Consider the following 21,559-nt stretch of genomic DNA (forward strand, 5'->3'; position numbering starts at 1 on the left):
AGTACAGTAGTCAAACTATGGCCCTTGGGCCAGATGTGGCCCGCTGGGTTATGGCAAATGGGCTGAGGGGCAGAGACAGAGTGTGAGCTTCTATACTATAGTCCAGCCCTCCAACATCCGAGGGACAGTGAACTGGCCCCCTATTTAAAAAGTTTGAGGACCACTGATCCTAGTCCCATAGAAAAATATTTTCCAGTGATGTTGTCTGATGCCTTCAGTGAGGGAGCATGAAAACAACCTCAAGGTCAACTCCTGGACTGATTGTAAATTATTTAACTTGAAAAGGCTACAAGCCAAGACTAAAGTGGATGGAGAGGGAAAGTGTGACGTTTTGGTCACAAATGATTGTGCACTTAATGCAAGCTGTGAGTCTCAGATACAACAAGGTATGAATGGATTCTCTGCCACTTAAGCTAATTTTGTCCTAACAATTAACACAAAGGACACAGAAGTTCTCCATCAGCTAGGACTGCATTATCCACACGTGGAACCATGGGTTACAACAATTGAAAACATTCTGGATGCTGTGCATAAGTTTGCTTACTTTGGCAGTGTACTTTCCAGAAATGATGGAACATCATAGAAGATGAGGTTGAACACATTGCCAGAGTTAGCTCAGTGTTTGGGAGGTTCCAAAGGAAAGTATGAGAGAAAAAAGCTATTAGAATGGTTAGCCAACTGCAGGTCTACAGAGTCATTGTGCTGACCTTATTGCTGTATGCTTAGGAAACCTGAACAAAACACCCGTGCCATGCCAGGAAACTGCATTGCTTTCATTTGAATTATCTCGGTAAGATCCTGAAGATCACCTGGCAAAATCAGCTACCTGACACTGAGGTCCTTTCTAGAGCTGAATTGCCAAGCGTTGAGATTCTACTGCAGAGAGCCCAGTTCTGAGGGAGTGGTCACCTTGTCTTAATGACAAATATACTTTTGCCTAAAAGGTTATTTTACAGAGATCTCACACAAAATAGGTACTCCTTCAGAGGTCAGAAGCAGCAATGACACTCTCAAGATCTCTCTGAAGAACTTTTTGTATCAGTTGTGGGACACGGGAGCTACTAATCCAGCAACTCCCAGCGTGACAAGTCCACATCAAAGAAGGCACTGTGCTTTATGAGCAAAGCTTAATTATGGTAGCTCAAGGGAATGTGAGAGGGATAAATTCAGAGACATCTCCTTCCCTAATAATCACAGGGACTATTTGTGCTAGATCTGTGGTAGAGCTTGCCAAGCTTGGTCAGAGACCTTCAGATTGACCCCAACATTATTGATATGGGCCAGAACTCTGAAACAAGGATGCTTACAAGGTGCTAACTCAGTGGAATTGATGAATACAATGGTTATCTAGTTTATCCTGGTGCTTAATAGTTCTCTAAGTTTAGTATGATTGATTTAATCTTACAACAAATAATGGTCTCCTAGTGATCTAATGATTGGTTTAGACAGCATATAAACTGGGACTCAGACTCAGAGCCAGATTCATTCACTCCATCTCACAACACCACGGTGGTTACCCTCCTGGGGCACCGAGAAGCTCGGAGAGAGAGCCAGAGAAGACAAGCAGACTGGAGGCAGGAACTCAAGCCCTCAGACTCAGAGAGATTCATTCCATCTTCCGTCAGGTTCCTGGTGGCTTGTCCTCCTACTCCCCCCACTGAGACCAAGGCCTATCAGAAAGGCTCTCCAAAGAGCTAACTGGGCCCCAGGCAAAGAAACTAGATTGTGAAGGAGATAATAAAGGATTTGGACTTTAACAGCCAGCTATTCTTCTGGTGATTAATCTGCTGAAAGGAAGGCTGCTCCAACCTCCAGAAAACCACAAGAACCCTACACTAGTCCAGGACCACACAGCCTGACAGCTTAATTGTGGTAGCTCAAGGAAATGTTAGAGGGGCAATTTAGACATCTTCCCAAATAATCAGGGACTATTTGTGCCTGACCTGTGGGAGAGCCTGCCAAGCTTGATCAGAGACCTTCAAACATTCATTGACCTCAACGTTGTGATGTCATTTTGTTCCTCTGGACAAGGCAAAACTCAACAACAAATTCTGTCTCAAATCCATTTGTTTGCTAAACTGGAGTGGAAGGGGGACTCTAATCCTAAATCAGATAGATATCTGGGGTAACAGCTGGGATCTTTTGTCTCAGACATGGAGGTTGAGAGGAAAAACTCCGAGATAGCTCTTTTTTGACTTTTGTGCACTGGATGTGATTTGGGTATTGTTGGTTACCACATTTAGTCAGTCAGTAAACATTTATTAAGTGCCTACTATGTACCAGACATTGTGCTAAGCATTCAGAATACAAAGATAGACAAAAGATAGTTCTTGCGCTCACGACATGAAGGTGAGAGGGCTACCAACTAGTTCTGAAGGCAGAAATGAGTAGTTGGGAGCTTTGCTCAGCAGAGACCCTTGATGTGCACAGAATATGGTACCTGGTGGGGAGCAGCACACATTTGATGCTGATGCATAGGACCAGGATGAGATGGCCCCAGTTCTGCAGCTCCACAGTGACGTAAATAAAAGTTCCTCCTCCACAAAAAGGTTCTGGTCTCATGTTCTTCCTCCATGTAGCCCTTGGTGCAATCCTGATGTAGGCTTACAAAAAAATAGACTTTTGCTTTCCCAATGCACATTTAAATTTCTATTGAAGAATCCCATGATGACACTACTCTTCATTATTATTTTTTTTTTTTTTTTTGCTGAGGCAATTGGGGTTAAGTGACTTGCCCAGAGTCACACAGTCGGGAAGTGTTAAGTGTCTGAGATGACATTTGGTCCTCCTGATTTCAGGGCTGATGTTCTATCCACTACAACTAGCTGCCCCTAAGTATTTACATTTTGAAACTGATCTGTGATCTCTGACAGCACAAAGTCCCATCTGCCCTCAAACATATGGTGTTTGCTCTAGTTTAATTTTTGGGATCTATCCCCATCTTTAGCTCACATTTCTTAAACCAATACTACTCTGGAGAAATGCTGAATAGGTGTATATGACCACTGGGTGGCAGCAAACTCTTGGTTTTCTTTGCCCTTTATGTTTTGATTTCCTTGTGGTTGATTTTTTGTGATAATTTCAAAAGCCAGTAATAATACCAAAAATACAACATTATCCTGAATTCTGCTTCTGATATTTCCTAAAAAGGCACTGGGGAAAGAATCAAAACAATTCAGAAATGGGGGAAAATGTTTTTTTTTCCCCGCTCGTCTGAATTCAATAATTTTATGGAACAGAGGAAGGGGCTAGGAAGTCTAGAAGCTGTCCTTGGAACTAGAGCTCATTAGATACAGGCTGAAGAAGAATGGATTCCTCTCCTGAGGATTCCTTTAGCATTTTCTTCTGTTTTGTTTAACATGGGGCAGTTTGGATTTCCTTTAGCTATTTAATAATAACTAGAATTTATACACACATATATTTGTATGATATTATAATGTAACATATGTATGTATATATGTATAAGTTTAAGCATACTATCTATACAAACATGTACACACATATTTGTGTCTATCTGGTAATTTTTAATCATCCCTACTAGATTATAAGCACCAAGAAAATAAGCACTAGATTTTATTTTTGAAACAACCTAGCACCTGAGAAAACACATAGTAGGTGCTTTGGCTTGCCTATCACAAGTCAGAATACCTGTCATAAAAAAAAAATCAGATACATTTTTGTTGTTTTTCAATCAATTCAGTCATGTCTAATTCTTGTGACTGTGTGGGGAGAGACACTGGAGTGGTTTGCCATTTCCTTTTCAATTTTCTTTTATAGATGAGGAAACTGAGGGAAGCAGGGTTAAGTGCTAGTCACATAGCTACTAAGTGTCTGAAGTCTCATGCCTGATTCCAAGTTCAGTGCTCTGTGCACTATGGTGTCCCAAAGCGGCTCCATCACCCAAAATTTAGAACAGGTTTGAGATTCTCTCATTTTGTAGATAAGAAAATTGTAGTCCAGGAAAGGGAAGTGGTGAGGATACACAGGAATCAAGTAGTTAATCCAGTTATAAGATCTTTGTAGATTTAAACTTGGAAGGGAAGGGGCAGCTAGGTGGCACAGTGGATAGAGCACCGGCTCTGAAGTTAGGAGGACCTGAGTTCAAATATGACCTCAGTTGCGTATTACTTCTTAGCTATGTGACCCTGGGCAAGTCACTTAACCCCAATTGCTTCAGCAAAAATAAAATAAAATTGGAAGGGACATTGAAAGTCATCTATTCTAGGCCCTTCAGCTTTATAGATGAGAAAGCAGACTGAAGGAAGCTAAGTTAGTTGCCTAAAGTGAGTAGTATCAGGGGTGGGATTTGAATTCAGGCCTTCTGGCTCTAGATTAGAGGTTTATCCCCTTTTCTAGCACATGGACTCTTGAAGCCTATGGATCTTTTCTCAGAAGAATGCTTTTTTGGACTCTTGGAGCCTATGGATCTTTTCTCAGAAGAATGCTTTTTTAAATGCATAACATAAAATGTATAGCATTGTAAAGGAAACCAAAGGTTCATGAAAATTTTGTGGAGTCATTTCAAACTCTTCATGATCCCCTTTGGGGTTCTTTTGGGAAAGGTTCTGGAGTGGTTTGCATTTTCCTTCTTCAGCTCATTTTACAGCTACAGAAACTGAGGCAAAAGGGCAAAATGCTTTATTCAGGGTCACACAGCTAGGAAGTACTCTGAGGATAGATTTGAACTAGGGCTTTCTGACTTCAGGTCTGATGTTCTATAGACCCTCCCAACCTAAGCACCCATGAAAATAGAAACGTGATTTCTTTTTCTCCCATCCAAGTTTCTGAAACCCTTGAAACCTGTCCTCAGCCCCTGAACTATGATCCACCCTGGTTAAGCATCCTGCCTTTGGAGTCAATTTTCTTTCTATCATCTTTCAAACTAGTAAGACAAGGTCACTTAGACATGACCCAGAGCTTGGCCATTTGGCCAGATAGTGATGGTATTCTGCACCAATGCTCTTGCTTTTTTAGCTTGCAAACAATGAGAGATGCAGGAAAGAGATCAGATTTCTATAGAAGCAACACCTGTTACCAACACAAGCTTCCCTGGCAGCCAACCAACTTGGCTATTAGGATGGAAGCAGATTCGTGTTTAGGGGTCAGGTTAGTCCATAGTTGTCTTTTTAAAAATTGCTTTTATGCAGAAGTGTGCTGCTGAAAAGTGGGCGATAAATCCAATCCAGGAAAATCTAATCATCTGTTTGATATCCTGGAGGGACTTCCCTTTTAAACTAAACTCTCTTGTACAGTGAAGAATGGTCCCAGGGAGCTGATCATCCTGTGAGACTTTCCCCACTAATTCTCATCTTCCAAACTTTCCCAAGGAATCATCAGTCAGAGGAGTTTTTATAGGGCACTAAGTGAATCTGTCATTTTGTCCTGCTGAGTGCCAAAAAAACAAATCCCTCTGGCTCTTTTTCTCTCTCTTGAGAAATGAGGGTGTCACTTTTCAAGCAGCAGTCAGAGATTACTTTGCAAGTGCTATGCCATTGCAAAGTTTACAGAGAGCACCTAGAAACCAGAATGTTTCCCACAGAAACAATTTCTTAAGCTCCCAGAGGAGTATATGCCATTTGCTGAGAGTCAGCTCAAGGCCAGGATTGCCCCTGGAAAAGATACCATCCCTAAAATGACTGTTGCTTATTTTCCTTATTTACTGGTTACAGTCCCAGGTCAGTATCTCTAACTTTGTTTTCTGTTTCTGATGCCTTTGAAAGAAATTTAATCCCAATTTGGGTTTTAGCTTTTAGTTAAAATGAGGAGGACTGATCTTAAAAATGACTTCCAAGTGTGTTCATCTTTGCAGCCCCAGTGCCCCAAGCAATTAGTTTGCTTTTGAGTCCAAGAACAAAATAACACACCTCAAGTCTGTGGGGGTCTTTTAAGAAGTTTATATCAGATGAAAATTATTAATAAAATCACTATAATCTTGTTAGAAAAATCTGTAACATTCAATCAGAGATTTGGCTCTGCTCTAAATAATAATAATAATAATAATAATAATAATAATAATAATGTTTAAATAATAATGTTTAGCTCTAGTTAACCCCTGACCTCATTATGTGTGAGGCAAAAATGGAGTATACAGCAAATGTTTAGGGGAAAGGATGAAGCTCAGTGTTTTATAGTGATTGCAGCAGCAGCCTGAGTTCAAATCAGGTCTTAGATCCTGGTCATCCTGTTTACTGCAGTTTCCTCACTTCTTAAAGGCCCTCTTTAGTTGTAATCTTTGGTTATATGGTGGTACCATATAGTAAACACTTAATCAAGATTTATTTCCTGACAGACAGAAGAGATATGGTATCTAAGGTCAACACATAAGGAGAAAATACTATAAATATATAATATATATGCATATATATGTATATATATTATATATATATATAATATAAATATTACATTTATATTATAAAATAAATATATATTATATATAATATATGCTATATATAATATAAATATATTTGTATTATAAAATAAATATATAAATTATATATAATATATATACATCTATATATATTATATTTTTAAAATGCCATTTCTTAAATCACCTGGAAATGACAGTATCTTGTAACAATTTCAGAGAGGATGGAGATCTCTTTGGGAAAAGATACTCTGTATCAGGAAGCAGTTGGATATGCTCTATGGAAACAACTGAATGGAAATTTTCTTTTCATTACACCCATTAAAGGTATTAATCAGGAGACTAGTAGAACTACTACTTGACTAGAAGGAAAAGAAAACAAACAAAAAAACTAAATGAAGCTGACAGGAAAACTGATTAGTAGGGAAAATGCTCTCATCGTTATCATAATAATAACAATAATAATATCTAGCATTTATATAGCACATTAAGATTCTCAAAGTGCATTACACATGTAATTGCATTTGATCTTCATAATAATCTAGTGAGATACTTCCCCCTTTTTACAGATGAGAAAACTGAGTGAGGTTGTTACTTGTCCATTGCTCTCTGCCTGTCTGTGTCTCTGTCTCTGTTTGTCACTTTTGCTTTCCCAATCTATTCTTCTATCTATCTATCGATCTATCTATCTATCTATCATCTATCTATCTATCTATCTATCTATCTATCTATCTATCCATCTATCATCTATCTATCTATCTATCTATCTATCTATCTATCTATCTATGTCTCTCTATGTATGCCTGCTGTTTATCTATCTATCCACCCATCTATCCATCTATCCATCTATCTATCTATCTATCTATCTATCTATCTATCTATCTATCCATCTATCTATCCATCCATCTATCTATCTACTTTGTTTATCTAGCCTCTCTAACTTTTCATTATTATGGCATCTAGTTATTTTGTTTGTAAGGGATTTACATATGTGGGATTATGATCCAATGTGATTGAACTATCTCATGATAATATTTTTCTCTTCCTGGTTCTCCATGAAAAAAGAGAGGACATAAGGAAATTAGAAGGAACACCATGCATTACTTCTAAAGACAATTAAGTCTGTCATTGATTAATTTTATCAGCCAAGAAGATTGAAAAGCCTATTTATTTAATAATACAATAAAGAGGGGACAGCTAGGTGGGGAAGTGGATAGAGCACCAGCCCTGAAGTCAGGAGGACCTGAGTTCAAACCTGGCTTCAGACACTTAACACTTCCTAGTTGTGTGACCTTGGGCAAGGGGCTTAATCCCAATTGCCTCAGCAAAAAAAAAAAAAAATCTTAAAATACAATTAAGAGGACATTTGAGGTTTTCAAGTGCTGTAAATTATGCCAGGTTTGAAACTAAATTTTGGATGTAAATTTTTGCAGATAAAAAAGAAAATTTATGAGTAAGTTTGTTTAATATGAGTAAGTTAAGTTTAACATATGTAATAGGATAAGCATAGCACCTACAAATAAAATTTGTTTGGTTCCTATAGAAACTCCTCTCAAATTACATCTGTCTTTGAATTTTCAAAGAGCTCAACAAAGTGACTGCTTCAGTTAGGTGCTGGATAAGCTCATGGTTAGCCTTCCAATTCTCCCTTGGTGCTGACAACTTACATTTTTAGTATATTTTTATTGCTCAAGGAAAGAACAAGGTGCCAGGATCCAAAAAAAAGGGCTTAAGAACCATTCTTCTAGAATCACATACTATTAGAGGCATGTTGTATCCTAAAAGAAAGTCAGATGAGGAAGATTAATTTTTTTTTCTAAGTAAAGGCATTTCAAGAAATAATATTGTAAAAAATGCAGTAATGTGATATTCCTCTATAGACCTGGGGCACTCTCTCTGGTAAGCACCTGCACCAACGACTGGAGTTCATATGTTTAGGCCATGTCTGAAGCTAAGACGTCCCTAGTGACACACAGCTTCATCCTTTCAGGGTCACAGATAAATTCAGATGCTGGCTTCGTGCTGGGCTTCCTGGATCTGTCCCCCACTAGTCTTATGGGGGGAGCTGTTTTTATCTGGGAATGTATTTTTTCTATTATGTCTATCCTGAACTTTCAGGGCTCCATGTTTGCCAATGCTGATATAATATTTGTTTATGATCTGAATTTAAAAGAAAATGTTTATATATATAAATAAAATTCTATATACTACTTTGTATAAAATAATATTCCATATAAAATTAGAGTCTTCATTTCATATCATTTGCTTTTTGCAAAAATATATGATAAATTCTAATATTTTCTTGAAACAGATTGTTTTACTGCTTCCATTATACTTCAGCATTTACAAATAGTGTACTTGGTTGAAGTACATTTTGTCAAAAACTTTGGCAGATGATACCAGTTCTAGGTCTAAATAGAAAAATGTATATTATTATATGGTCTCATCATTTTCTTTGTCAAAAATATAGTATAAACTTTGAAATGTGAGGATGCTATTTTCTTAGTTCATTATGATTACCCTTTAATCAGTATTTACTCTCCTTTAATCTTTAGTTCTACCTTAGTAATTATTTGATGATATTTTTTCTAAAAAGTCAAGAAAAGTCAGAGGAGTGAATCTTTTCTACAAATGAGAGGCAATTTATTTGCAAAAGCCCTATTTTTAATCCTTTTCTGTCATGTTTCTTTTTATTTTTCCCACTTCCTTTTTTACTTTTTGCCCACGAGTCTGTTGCTTTCCCTAAATTCTAGTTACTCATAGAAGAAAATTTGTCCTTAAAGAAAAAAATTAATTTCCCAGTTTGTGAGAAAATTGTATTTTAGAATTTTATAAAATTGATATATGAGCATCAATAAAGAATAAACATTTTAATTTGGAAAACAAAAAAAACCCAACCCCCCCAAAACTCCCCAAACCAGATTGTTTTATATTGAACTCTCTCTTATGATCTGCTGTATACATGGAAATTTTTTTATTCTCCCATTTTGTATTTAAGTAAAAACAAATGATCAAAAAAGCCAAAGAAAACTTTTTTTTATATGCATTTTCTTGCTATTATCTGGGATTTTGTATTCAGTCAGGTATATCTCTACCTTTTTTTTTTTAAACTTCTTTCCTTAGCTATTTGTAAAGCCTCATCAGACAGACATTTTGCTTTCTTGGTCTTCTTTTTTTTGGGGGAATGTGTTTTGTTACTACCTTCTATATAATATTGCAATCTTCTGTCCATAGTTTTTTAGACACTCTATTCACTCGATCTAATTCCTTAAATATATTTATCATCTTCACTTTATATTCATAAGGGTCATACCTATATGATCTGTTGGTTTTCCCTAACTTATTTAATTTAAGTCTGAATTTTGCAATAAGAAGTTCATGATCTCATCCCAGTCATTTCCAAGTCTTGTTTTAATTGGTTGCCTAGAGCTTTTCCATTTTTGGTTGCAAAGTGTGTAATCAACTTGATTTTGATATTGGCCATCTGGTAATGTCTGTGTGTAGAGTTGCCTTTTGGGTTGTGTTTATTATGACCATCAAATTATATTGGCAAAACTCTATTAAGCTCTGTCCTACTTCATTTTGTATTCCAAAATCAAACTTGCCTATTATTACAACTACCTTTTGATTTTCTAACTTAGGATTCCATTCCTTTATGATGAATGTGACATCTTTTTTTGGATGTTATTTCTATTTTTGTTTTGTTTTCATTTTAATCAATGCTGTTTATTTTTAAAACATATGCAAAGGTAATTTTCAATATTCACCTCTGTAAAACCTTGTGTTCTATTTTTTTCCCCTTCCTTTTCCCCTATCCCCTCCCCAGATGGCAAGTAATTCAACATATTCAATACGTATAATTCTTCTATACATATTTCCACAATTATTGGATGCTATTTCTAGATAGTCTTCATAGAATTGATCAACTTTGACCTCTTTGCTATCAGCTTGCTTTGCATTTGAACAGCTATCATCCAGTTATTTTTGAGATTATTCTTCATTATTGCTTTTCTCACCTTTTTATTAACCATGAGGGCTACTCCATTTCTTTTCAAAAATTCTTGCCCACAGTAGTATATGTAGTGTTCATTTCAATTAAACTCACCCATTTCAACCAATTTAAGTTCACCGACCCGTTAGATGTCAATGTTTGCTTCTTCTATCTGCTGCTTGATCCAGCTTATCTTGGTTCATAGATCTTACCTGGCAGGTTCCTATACAATATTGATCTTTATGGTATTAGACTTTTCCTGTCATCATCTGCAGTTGAGCTTCCTTTGAGCTTTGGCCCAATCATTTCATTAGTACAGGAGCTACTTGTTATTGTCCCCTTCTTTTTCCCAGTGCATATTGGATGCTACTAACTTGAGGGACTCATTCTTTGATGCTCTTTTGTCATTTTAATACAGTCCATGGGGTTTTCTTGGCAAAGATACAGGAGTAGTTTGCCATTTCCTTCTCTAGTGGATCAATTTTTTTTTTCAGAACTCTTCACTATGACCTGTAACCTTACAGGCCATACATCAAGATATTAGGAGACACCCTGTTTTCTAGACCTAAGGCCCAGCAAGCAAGCTGTGTCTTGAGCTTGGAACAACAACAATCTTTTGCGCTTACTCTCAAGCAAAATGTATTGCACCAGGTGTTCTCTAAGGGATTTATGATTTTTGTATTATGTAAGATTTGTTAAAAGTTTCCCATTTCTCAGGAACCTGAGAGCCAGAATTAGTTGATGTGCTGCAACAGAAAATTATCAATTAAATCTCCTGAGATGATGAACAGTCCTTGTGTTCTTAATTTCAAAGTGAACTGAACCCAGTGCAGCACTCCTATTTCCATCACACTGAACCTTACTGAATCACAAGGCTCAGCAACCCTTAAAATTTGAGACAATCAATTTAGGACCTGTTCCCACAGGACCCAAGAACACTTATGTTGTCCCTAAAGTGCCTGCCATGGGAACTGTTTATTCAAGACCTAAGAATGATTGCATTGTGGTCCTGCTTTTTGTTTTTACCCTACACAAACCACAAACCCTCCTTCACAGGACTTCAGTTTGCAAACCAATTTTCTTCACTTTGAAATTAAATTTCTATTTGATTCCTGGCTGCCTTTCTCTAGACTGCTTTGTTTGGCTCTAGCATCCAGAGGTTAGAGACCAGTTCTGGTCTGGTTGATACATAGCTCATAATTTCATTAACCTAAGGACATTCCTCTGCCATAAAAAGGCAGTGATCCATTTGTTCCAGGTACTCATGTAGTCCTTGTAGAAAATACATTCATCTCTCTTGATACGTTTTGCAATGTTTATGTGTTTGGTGTGTGTGTGTGTGTGTGTGTGTGTGTGTGTGTGTGTGTGTGTAGGGATGGGGTTTGCTCCTTTCTCTAACTTTAGTCCTTATTTGAAATTTTGTGCCAGGTTCAGGTTCTGCCCCTGCTGTACTTTTTTTTTTTTTTTTTTTTTTTTTTGGTGGAGTGATCATTTTTACTTAGTCTTATTCTAGGTTTCCTGGGATCTTGCACTGACTTCTACTTTCCAGGGTTAGGTTCTCTCTCCTACCCTCAATTTTTAAAACTCAGATCACTGAAATCTTCAGGATCCTATATAGACAATATTAGAGATCTCGGAATTCTGGGCCAGGATCATTTCAGTCAGCGCTGTGGCACTGGTTCCCACTCACTTCTGCTCACTGGGGCTTCCAAGGGTTCACGTTGGGACTTCCTGCTCTCCTTGGGGTTTTCTCCAGGGAGCCCTTGATTCTTGATACCTTTAAACACAATCCCTTGCAGATTTTGCTTTTGTTGTGTCTTGCTATTGGTTATGTTGGTACCTACTTTGCTGGGGATGATGATGAGAAGGGAATCTCCCATTCCTATTGTCTATGGATTTCTAGTTGATTTTTTGTATTATTATGGGATGAAAGAAGTGATTAATTTCTCGGGTTACTTGATCATCATTCAAGTTGGTGTGGACTTTTGGATTTTGCTAGAGTAGAAGGAGTTTGTGGCCTGCCCTTCAGATTCATTTCTTATCATCTTTTCTTCCCAAGGCATACACTAATGGAGTGAGATGAGGGGATGACCTGTAGAATGCTCACAGTTTTGATGTTTTTGTTAATCTATCTGCCCTTTTCCCTTAAGTTTATAGCATTGAATTCATGTGTAATTTGTATTCTTTGTTCCTAGCCTCTCAAGATAGGCTCGATACATTACTTTTTGGGGCACAAGGTACTCTGGAGATTTGTAGGGTATCTCTTTCCTCTGCTATCTCTTTAAGTAATTATTAGTTTTGTTCCTCTCATTGTTAGGGGCTCATTTTACTCCAATTTTGTTTAACTACTTAACATCAACTGACTTTTGGAAAGAGAAATCTATTTCAAAAATATAGCAAAACAAACATACTAACATTTCCTTAATAAAGCAGGAGCATATTTCTCCCTAAATCACCTTGGTCTGGGATTTAGGGAGGATTAGGTTTAAAATTTAGCTCGGTTTCTTCATAGCGTTTGGTTTACTAAGCTCACAACCAAAAGTGGTATCGATGCCACATGAGTCTTTCTGCTGTTTTAGGGTCCCTGAGTTTGCTTTTTGCTCCTTTGGGCATTGATACTATGCCGACTGTAAAACCGGGGTGGATTTTGATTCCTGGATTCCTGTTGCTAATTTGTTCAAGGTTGGAGATTTCATTCCTTATGCTTAGAATGAAAAAAAAAGAACCAAAAATGCAAAGGAAACCCCATTTCTCAGTGGGCCAGATGGCATGGTCTCTCAGCGGACACCAGAACTGCCAAAAACAAATGAGGCAAAAAGCCACAAAGAGGAAATGGCTGAAGTTGGAAGCCCTTTTTGAGTGCCTCTACAGCCAATTGGAGAGTCTCCTATTCATTCCTTGGGTAATCAACTGGAACCAGTTAGAAAAGGTCGGCAAGCTCCAGGCTCTCCAGCGTACTTCTATCCCACTTCATCACAACTCTCTCAGGAGTAGGCATTCCTAATTCTCTACACCATCAGATACATTCTGCTGATATGTTGGACCCTGATATTTGTTGTTGTTCAGTCACATTAAACAATTTATGATGCCTTTTGGGGCTTTCTTGGAAAAGATACTGGAGTGATTTGCCTTTTCCTTCTTCAGTTCATTTTACAGATGAGGAAACTGAGGCAAACAGAGTTACGTGTCTGGCTCAGGGTCATACAGGTAATAAGAATCTGAATTCAAACTCAGGAACACCAGGAAAACCTTTCTTCAGGTCTGATGTTTTATCCACTGTGTTATCTAGTTGCTTCCAGATCTTCATCACACATATAAATGCGTGCAAAATATAGATCCAATGTATCGCTCTTTTGTTTCTGCTTTCCTTGTTTTGCATGACTTCATATGGGTTTTTTGATGTTCCTTTGAACTCTTCATATGTATCATTCTTCACAGTATACTGCTATCTCACTGCATTTACTTACTCTAGTTCAGCCAGCCAAGTTCTCAAACTTTGGATACATATTTTATTTCCAGATCTTTAGTATCACAAATAAGACTGTTCTGAATATTTTGGAATACGTAGTGTTTTTCCTTACTGTCACTTAACTCTCTGGAGTATTGTTCTTTTAGTGGAACTACAAGGGATGAAATGAGTGGCTTAATTCTACCTTTTTTCCAGCTGGACGATTTGACAGCTCTATAGTGAATTTCCCTATCTATTTTTTTGTGAGACATTAAAAATTTTGTTCTAATTTGATCTTCTGTTCCTGTATACCAATTATATTAATCTATTCTTAAAGAAAAAACAAAATAGGTTAATATGCAAAATTATCTGGGCATTCAGTCCAAGTAGTTTCATAAAACCTTTACTCTTCATACTTTAGGCAGTGTGCCATCCTGCCCGATTAAATGGAATCTGTCATTCTACAGAGCAACTGGCTCTCTTTCCTGCCCTGACTTTGGTTCCCCTCCCCCCAAGCTTTGTATATGATACTGATGGGTTTCTCTCATTCCTTTCATTTGGTTTCAGTAATTTAATTAGAGAAAATATAGAGCCTAGACAAAGCAAACTTTATGGGAAAGGCATAATAGGAACATGGAGTTTCTTTCTGTGTAAGTTCATGTACTCGGGGAAAAAAAATCAACTCCTTTCTTTTTTTGAGGATTTTATTATGTTTGAGGTAATTGGGCTTTACTGAAACATCAAGGTATTCCCAAGTTTCTCGGCTCATAAGAATGCATTTCAGAAGACCTAAGCAGATTTCTTTTATATAGGCTTGACAGCCAAGAGATTTTCATCAAAGATAGAAAAAGTCACTATTATTGTGGAACAACTCTAAAGAGGCGGAGGGGAGGGAGGGAAAGGAGGGAAACTTTGAACTAGAGAGCAGTGTGAATTATAAAATATTTTAAAAGACATTCTGTGATAGAATAGAATTTTGAAGCTTGATGAGACCCTGGGGGTCTTTGGTTCTAGCCTTTCATTTTACAGGTAAGGAAGCTTAGTCCCAGAGAAGTCATGTTGTATTGCTTTCAAGCACATAAAATTTACTATAATCCAACAATGAGATGATGACATTGCCCTCAGAATTTTCCAGTGATGGATGTTTTAGACCCAGAATTCTTGGGAAGGGCTGACTGAAGATTTCTGAGAGTGCTTTCTGCAAGAAAAATACTGGAAAAGGAGAAGACAGACTTTTCATATGGATATTCTGTAGACTTCTCTGAAATGAGAACAAATCCATAGTCAAGGATATATACTTGACATTGGGAAGTTTACATGATACAAGATGAAAGACAGATTCTGAACTCTACACTTTTTTTCATTTGTTCCTCATAATAATTCTCTTTTTTTATTTTATAATTATAAATTTTTTTTGACAGTATATATGCATGAGTAATTTTTTTTATAACATTATCCCTTGTATTCATTTTTCCAAATTTTCCCCTCCCTCCCTCTACTTCCTCCCCTAGATGACAGGCAATCCCATACATTTTACATGTGTTACAATATAACCTAGATACAACATATGTGTGTAAATCCAATTTTCTTGTTAAGTATTTATTAAGTATTAAATATTTTATTTCTATGTTAAGTATTAGATTCTGAAGGTATAAGTAACCTGGGTAGATAGACAGTAGTGCTAACAATTTACATTCACTTCCCAGTTGAACTCTACAATTCTTGACCAGATATTCCTTTTTTTTGTGGGGAGGGGAGTAAGAGAGGAAAGACACTATTTTTCCCAGGGATCTCTGCAAAGAAATCCCAGAAGCCTTCACATAAATTCTTAGGAATTCTAGTTCTAAAACATTCGAGGCTAGTTGTGGTCAATCTGGGTTATATTACATTGCATTACTAAGTATTGTAAGTGGTCCTATTGGATTTTTTTTTTTGGATTGGATTAGATAAGACTCATTTATAATTGGCACTTGTTTGCAAATGGCTGTAGCTCAGAAGTGATTATAAATATTGGTTTTCTCAGGCAGAATATGAACTCTTTGGGAAAGGGAAGGAGTTATTTTTTTATTTTATCTTTTTACCCATAGTATCTAACACAATGTTTTGTGTGTAGTAGACATTTAATTTATGCTTTTGAATTGAATTAAATTGAGGAACCATCTATTCCCAACCTCAATCTGGGACTCTGTTCCTTTATTCTGGATTCTGATAGGTGAGCTTTCACCTTATCTAGCCTAGGACTAGATCTCCATACTACTTTCTAGCCATTTCCACACCATGTTCACCCTCAGTGTCCTCTTTTAGGATTTTCTTGACAAGAAGTGGTTTGCCATTTCCTTCTCCAGCTCATTTTACAAATATAGCTCTCATTATTATTATTATCACTGGTCTTATAGAATGAGGATGAATAACCTACTGAATTATTGAGGAAGGGGAGAAATCAACATTAAAATAGAGTGTCATTAATAGCACTCAGTTTCATATGTCCTATAACAGCAAATATGAAGAGTACAGAGAAGAGAGACTTAAATGAACTCATGTAAAGTATAAGGAGAAATTGGAAATGATACATCCAATAGATATAATGATGGAAAGAAAAAAAAAAAACTTTCATGGCTTTTTATTGCCTCCAAGATCAATTGTAAAATCCTGTTTGGTTCTTAAATCGCTCCATACCCTTGGCCCCTTCTTACTTTCCATTCTTCTCAGTATTTTACTCTTGTCCACATGGCTTGCCATTCAGTGAAAGTGACTTCCTTGCTGTTCCTTGATAAACACACATCATCTCCAGAAGCTGTGCATTTTCACTGGCAATCCCTCATGCCTAGCAATCTCTTTCCCTCTTCTTTTCTATCTCCCAACTTCCTTGGCTTTCTACAGTTTGACTTTCTATAAGCCTTTCCCTCTTTTCTTACTACATTCCTTCTCTTAACTCCAATTATCCTGCATGTATCTCTTGCTTGTATATTTATTGGCATGTTGGATTCCCATTACACTGTGAGTTTCTTGAGAGCAAGGCTAACTTTTGTCTTTCTCTATATCCACAGTGCTTAGCACAGTGATTGGTACCTAGTAGAGCCTTAATAAACACTAGTTAATTGATTCATTCATAGAACATCCACAATGCAAATTGATTACTATGAAATAATAACAACTAAATTTGTTTTTAAAGGAAATTTGAAAAAGCACTACTCCAATTTTTTTTTTTTTGGTATGTGTGTTGGTAGCTGATCATGGTCATTATAATAATACTATCTAGCATTTATGTAGTGCTTTAAGGTTTCCAAAGCACTTATTTTCAACTGCTCTTTTTTTTGAACTTTAAGTAATGTCTCTCCAGAATTACAAATTTGGCATAAAAATTACATTTACTTTTAGCCACATTCTTGATAATTTATATACTTTGATGACATTCTCTTACCTCTGCCAAAATGAAATCCTGACTTCACATAATATTCCCAAGGAGGGAGACAGGAAGGGAAAGGAAAAAGTATATATTAAGCACTTACTATGTGCTAAGCATTGTTTTAAGCTCTTTATAAATATTATCTCAGGGGCAGCTAGGTGGTGTAGTAGATAGAGCACCAACCCTGAAGTCAGGCCCTCCTGAGTTCAAATTTTGCCTCAGACACTTAACACTTCTACCCTGGGCAAGTCATTTAACCCCAGTTTCCTCAAGGAAAACCCCCCCAAAACAAATATTATCTCATTTGATCCTCACAATAGCCCTGGCAGGTAGGTTATTATTATTATTCCCATTTTATGGCTGAGAAAACTGAGGTGGACATTTAACCTCAGGGTTAAGTGATATGCCCAGGATCATGTGTAAATGTTGGGGGAAGGCATATTTTTTAAAACCTTAATTTTTTTTTTTAATTTACAAAGTATAAGCATGGGTAATTTTTCCAACATTGACCCTTGTTAAACTTTCTGTTCCAAAATTTCCCCTCCTTCCCTCATCCCTTCCTTAGCTGGCGGGTAGTCCAATACATGTTAAATACATGTTAGATCCAATATAAGTATGCAGATCCAATATTATACAGTTATCTTGCTACACAAGAAAAATCAGATCAAGAAGGAAGGAAAAGAAAAACAGAAAGAAAACAAAATGCAAGCAAATAACACTAGAGAGAGTGGGAATGCTATGTTGTGTTCCACACTCTGTTCTCATGGTTCTCTCTGGGTGTGGATAGTTCTCTTCATCACTGGACAAGTGGAACTGGTTTGAATCCTCTCATTGTTGAAGAGAGCCACATCTGTCAGAATTGATCATTGTATAATTTTGTAGTTGCCGTGTATAATGATCTCCTGGTTCTGCTCATTTCACTCAGCATCAGTTCATGTAAGTCTCTCCAGGCCTCTCTGAAATCATCCTGCTGTTCATTTCTTACAGAACAATTTATGTTGTTCATATTCATATATCATAACTCATTCAGCCATTCTCCAATTGATGGGCATCCACTCAGTTTCCAGTTTCTTGCCACTACAATGAGGGCTGCCACAAACATTTTTGCACATGTGGGCCACTTTTGGGAGAGCATATTTGAACTCATCTTTCTTACTCTCCTATGAGTTTGTCCACTGTGTTACCTTGCTGCCTTCAGTCTATGTAACATTGCATATAATGTTGGGACTTTAGCTGATGTGTATGTTGATTTTTTTCCTTTCTATTGGACTTTGTCAAAAGATGACTCTCTGGAATGGGGAAGATGAAGAAGTATTTTATCTACTTCACTTATTTTTTCAAAGTGGGGATTCAGAAGTATGGATTATATGCTAATGAATAGCATATACTATATGCAAGGTGACTGTTGATGTGCTGGTTGGTTTTGCTGCACTGCTTTTTATCTTTTAAACAAATTCTACAAAGTCTGATTTTTTGGGATAGGAAGCTAGAAAGGATATACTGAAAAAAAAAAGAATCTAAAACCAAAGTATCTCAACAAATTAAAAAAAAAAAGAAAGAAAATGAACCTTCTGTTTTTTTTAGAAATGGAAAACCCTTTAGAGCATTTTGCATAAAGTGTTAGTCTTTATTAGTGTACTGGTTCTCTTTATTGAACTGCTTTTCTCTCTATTTTTAAATTCTACAAAGTGTGGCTTTCTTGGAAGGGAAAGGATATATTTGGAAATGAAAAGTTGGGATGTAAGATCAATTTTGAAAAAATAGTGCACGATTTCTCAATAGTTTTGTTTGATCTTCTCTCTTCTGTTCAGTTCTGAGTCCAGGTCATTCTCCATTTGAAGTAGCTGTCCATTGTACTAAAGATCCAACTTTCTGGTCCACATCAGAGTTTGGCAATAAGTATTCCTCAATCTCTCTGTATTTGAAATAGTCGAGAGAGAGAGTTTGGTGATACCAAAGCAACTCCTATAACAGCATCCCTGATTGTCTCATGTATTTCAGAGGTTTAGAACACTATGCTTCTTCTTCACTCTTTAAGCCTCTTCTTGACTTCTATAACTTGGGAATACAACCATAGGCAAGTATCCTCTGGTTATCAGCTCCAACTCTAATAATGATGACAGCTAATCTTTACATGGAACTTTTAAAGTTTACTTTGTTGTCGGTATTTAAGAGGAAATAGATGGTTTTTAGGCTAATCTCTATAGCTCCAACCTCCAGGTCCTGTTAAAATACAGTAATCCTAAATCCCACGGGTAGAGTACTCTTGATTCTAAACTCAGCATCCTTTCCACTAAAATTACAATTTAAGGTCCTTGAGAATTGGGATTGTTTTATTCTTTTATTTGAATATTTATTATTTAGAACAAAGTTTCTTAAATAAGAGTTGTGACCTCATATAGAATTGCATAACTGAATATGGGGATCATGAAATTTTGATTTATTATCAGTAAATGATTTATCTATTTTATTTATCTATATAATTAGGGTCACATAAAAATTTCTGAGTAAGAAGGGTTGTTAGTAGAAAAAGTTTAAGAAGCTCTGGCCTAGAACAAAGTAGGTAATTAATAAATGCCTATTAATTGACAGATGATATGTATTATATACATGTATATATCCCTTTATTATTATCCTCTTTCAACAGTGAGTTTAGATTTACTTTGTATACTTCGTTTTTTTGTTTATTATCTGTGTACATATTGTTTTCCCCAATACTTTTGTTTTTTCATCTTTGTATTACCAGACCCTAACAGTAATGCCTGACATATAGTAGACGCTAGACAAATTCTCTGTTGTTAGGATCCCTGAGATGGGAGGGAGAGAAGTCAAAGATAATTCTCACTATCTCACTATTCCTGTCAATTTTTTTGCTGGGTCTGGTTTCTGACCCCAGGCAGTATAGAAGTAGCAGTGGAAGGCATTCATTTGTATGTGACCTCACAAGGCTAAGAAGAGGAAAGGAAGAGATTATAGTCTGAGGCATGGAATGATTTGGCAGTACTGATGATCATTCTGTCCATTTTCCTATAGTTTCAAACTGCAGTTTTAAAAAAGTTTGAACTCTTATTTTGCAATTGTTGTAGAGTTACTCATTGTTTTGATTTCATATCTATAATAATTTTTTTATTCTGGTTGATGTTTTCTTTGGCTGATTTATCTCTCCAACTGTAGTTCCTAAACTGGGGCTTTGTGCCAAGAATATACTTAGTTTTCAGCTACCTTTTTGAATGTGTGACTTATAAAAAGTTTGAGAGACATGTTTTCTGGGTAATAAATCATTTTATTAATCACATTAGCATATAATTCATAAAAAGAGTCAGGGGGTACTTTTGAATGCCAAAGACTCCTCATAGAACCTACTCAATGTTTATATAGCCTTTGAAGAGTAGATGTTCTTGTGGGGGGACAATTGCCTCTGATTGGTTAACTGAATAATGAGAGAGAATGAATATAATAATGAAGGGCTGGGAGAGGTAGGTTTGATTGTGTCATTTACTTCCAAATCACCCTCAGCTTTAGGCCCTCTAGACAAAGTATCTATCTCTACCAAACCTACCTGAGTGGAACAAAATTCACTTTAGATTAAATTCTTTTTGAGGTTTTCTAGTTGGGTAGGACAACAACTCTAAGATTTCATCTCTTTATCTAAACTGCCTTTCAGAGAACTTAGTTTTAATCTAATCAACCAAATGAGGAAGGGAAAAATCCTGGATCTCCTCAATATGTGGTTATTAATAGTCACTTTTCTTAGGTGGGATGATTGGCCCTGATTGTTCTTACTTTGTGTCTCCTGGCTTAAGCCCTGTCCCCCCTAGATTTTGGAGGTTTGGAGAATGGAATTTTCAGAGGGGAAGAGGAATAAGAATTTATGAATCACCTACTATGTGGCTAAGCTTTGTGCTGAGTCTTTTTACAAACATCTTATTTGATCTTCACCACAACCCTGAGAAGTTGGTATTCCCATTTTATAGCTGAAAAAACTGAGGCCAATGGAATCACCTAATCAGGATATGAACTCAGGTCTTCTTGACTGCAGGCCAAATGAAGACATTTGGCCACCAGATGTCAACAGGATCTTCTATGGCATCTGACAGGTGGTACCTGACATACAGGATGCTAAGGACTTTAGAACTCTTGGTCTGGGCCACTCTGGGCTGAGTGTAGTGTTGGCTCACTGTTTGCTAGATCTTCTCAGGGCTTCCACTGTCCCTGTTCTGGGGCACTTTGACCTCCCTGGGTATTTTTCAGAAGGGCCTCCACTTTTGTTGCCTCTGGACACAGTCTTTCAGGTTTCCTATGTCTCTGGCCTAGTGCTGGTTCCAATGGAAGACTGGGCCTATTTGCTTT

The 21,559-nt window shown here is 36.8% G+C and overlaps 1 protein-coding gene across 5 annotated transcripts in view; it reads left to right on the top strand.

The window, feature by feature from the left end:
- Positions 1 to 5,524: 5,524 nt before the first annotated feature.
- LOC141551944 (cadherin-related family member 3-like) overlaps positions 5,525 to 21,559 on the top strand; it is a 119,472-nt gene continuing 103,437 nt past the window's right edge. For all 5 annotated transcript variants that reach the window (XR_012485024.1, XR_012485025.1, XM_074284202.1 and 2 more), the window contains exon 1: positions 5,525 to 5,675. Coding sequence is in view for 3 of the 5 variants with exons in the window: in XM_074284202.1 (XP_074140303.1) it covers positions 5,570 to 5,675 (106 nt within the window). In the remaining 2 variants the exon portion in view is untranslated. The remainder of the gene's footprint in view (positions 5,676 to 21,559) is intronic.

The sequence above is a fragment of the Sminthopsis crassicaudata genome, chromosome 1 (genome assembly GCF_048593235.1).
Source record: "Sminthopsis crassicaudata isolate SCR6 chromosome 1, ASM4859323v1, whole genome shotgun sequence".
In the NCBI taxonomy this organism is placed as follows: domain Eukaryota; kingdom Metazoa; phylum Chordata; class Mammalia; order Dasyuromorphia; family Dasyuridae; genus Sminthopsis; species Sminthopsis crassicaudata.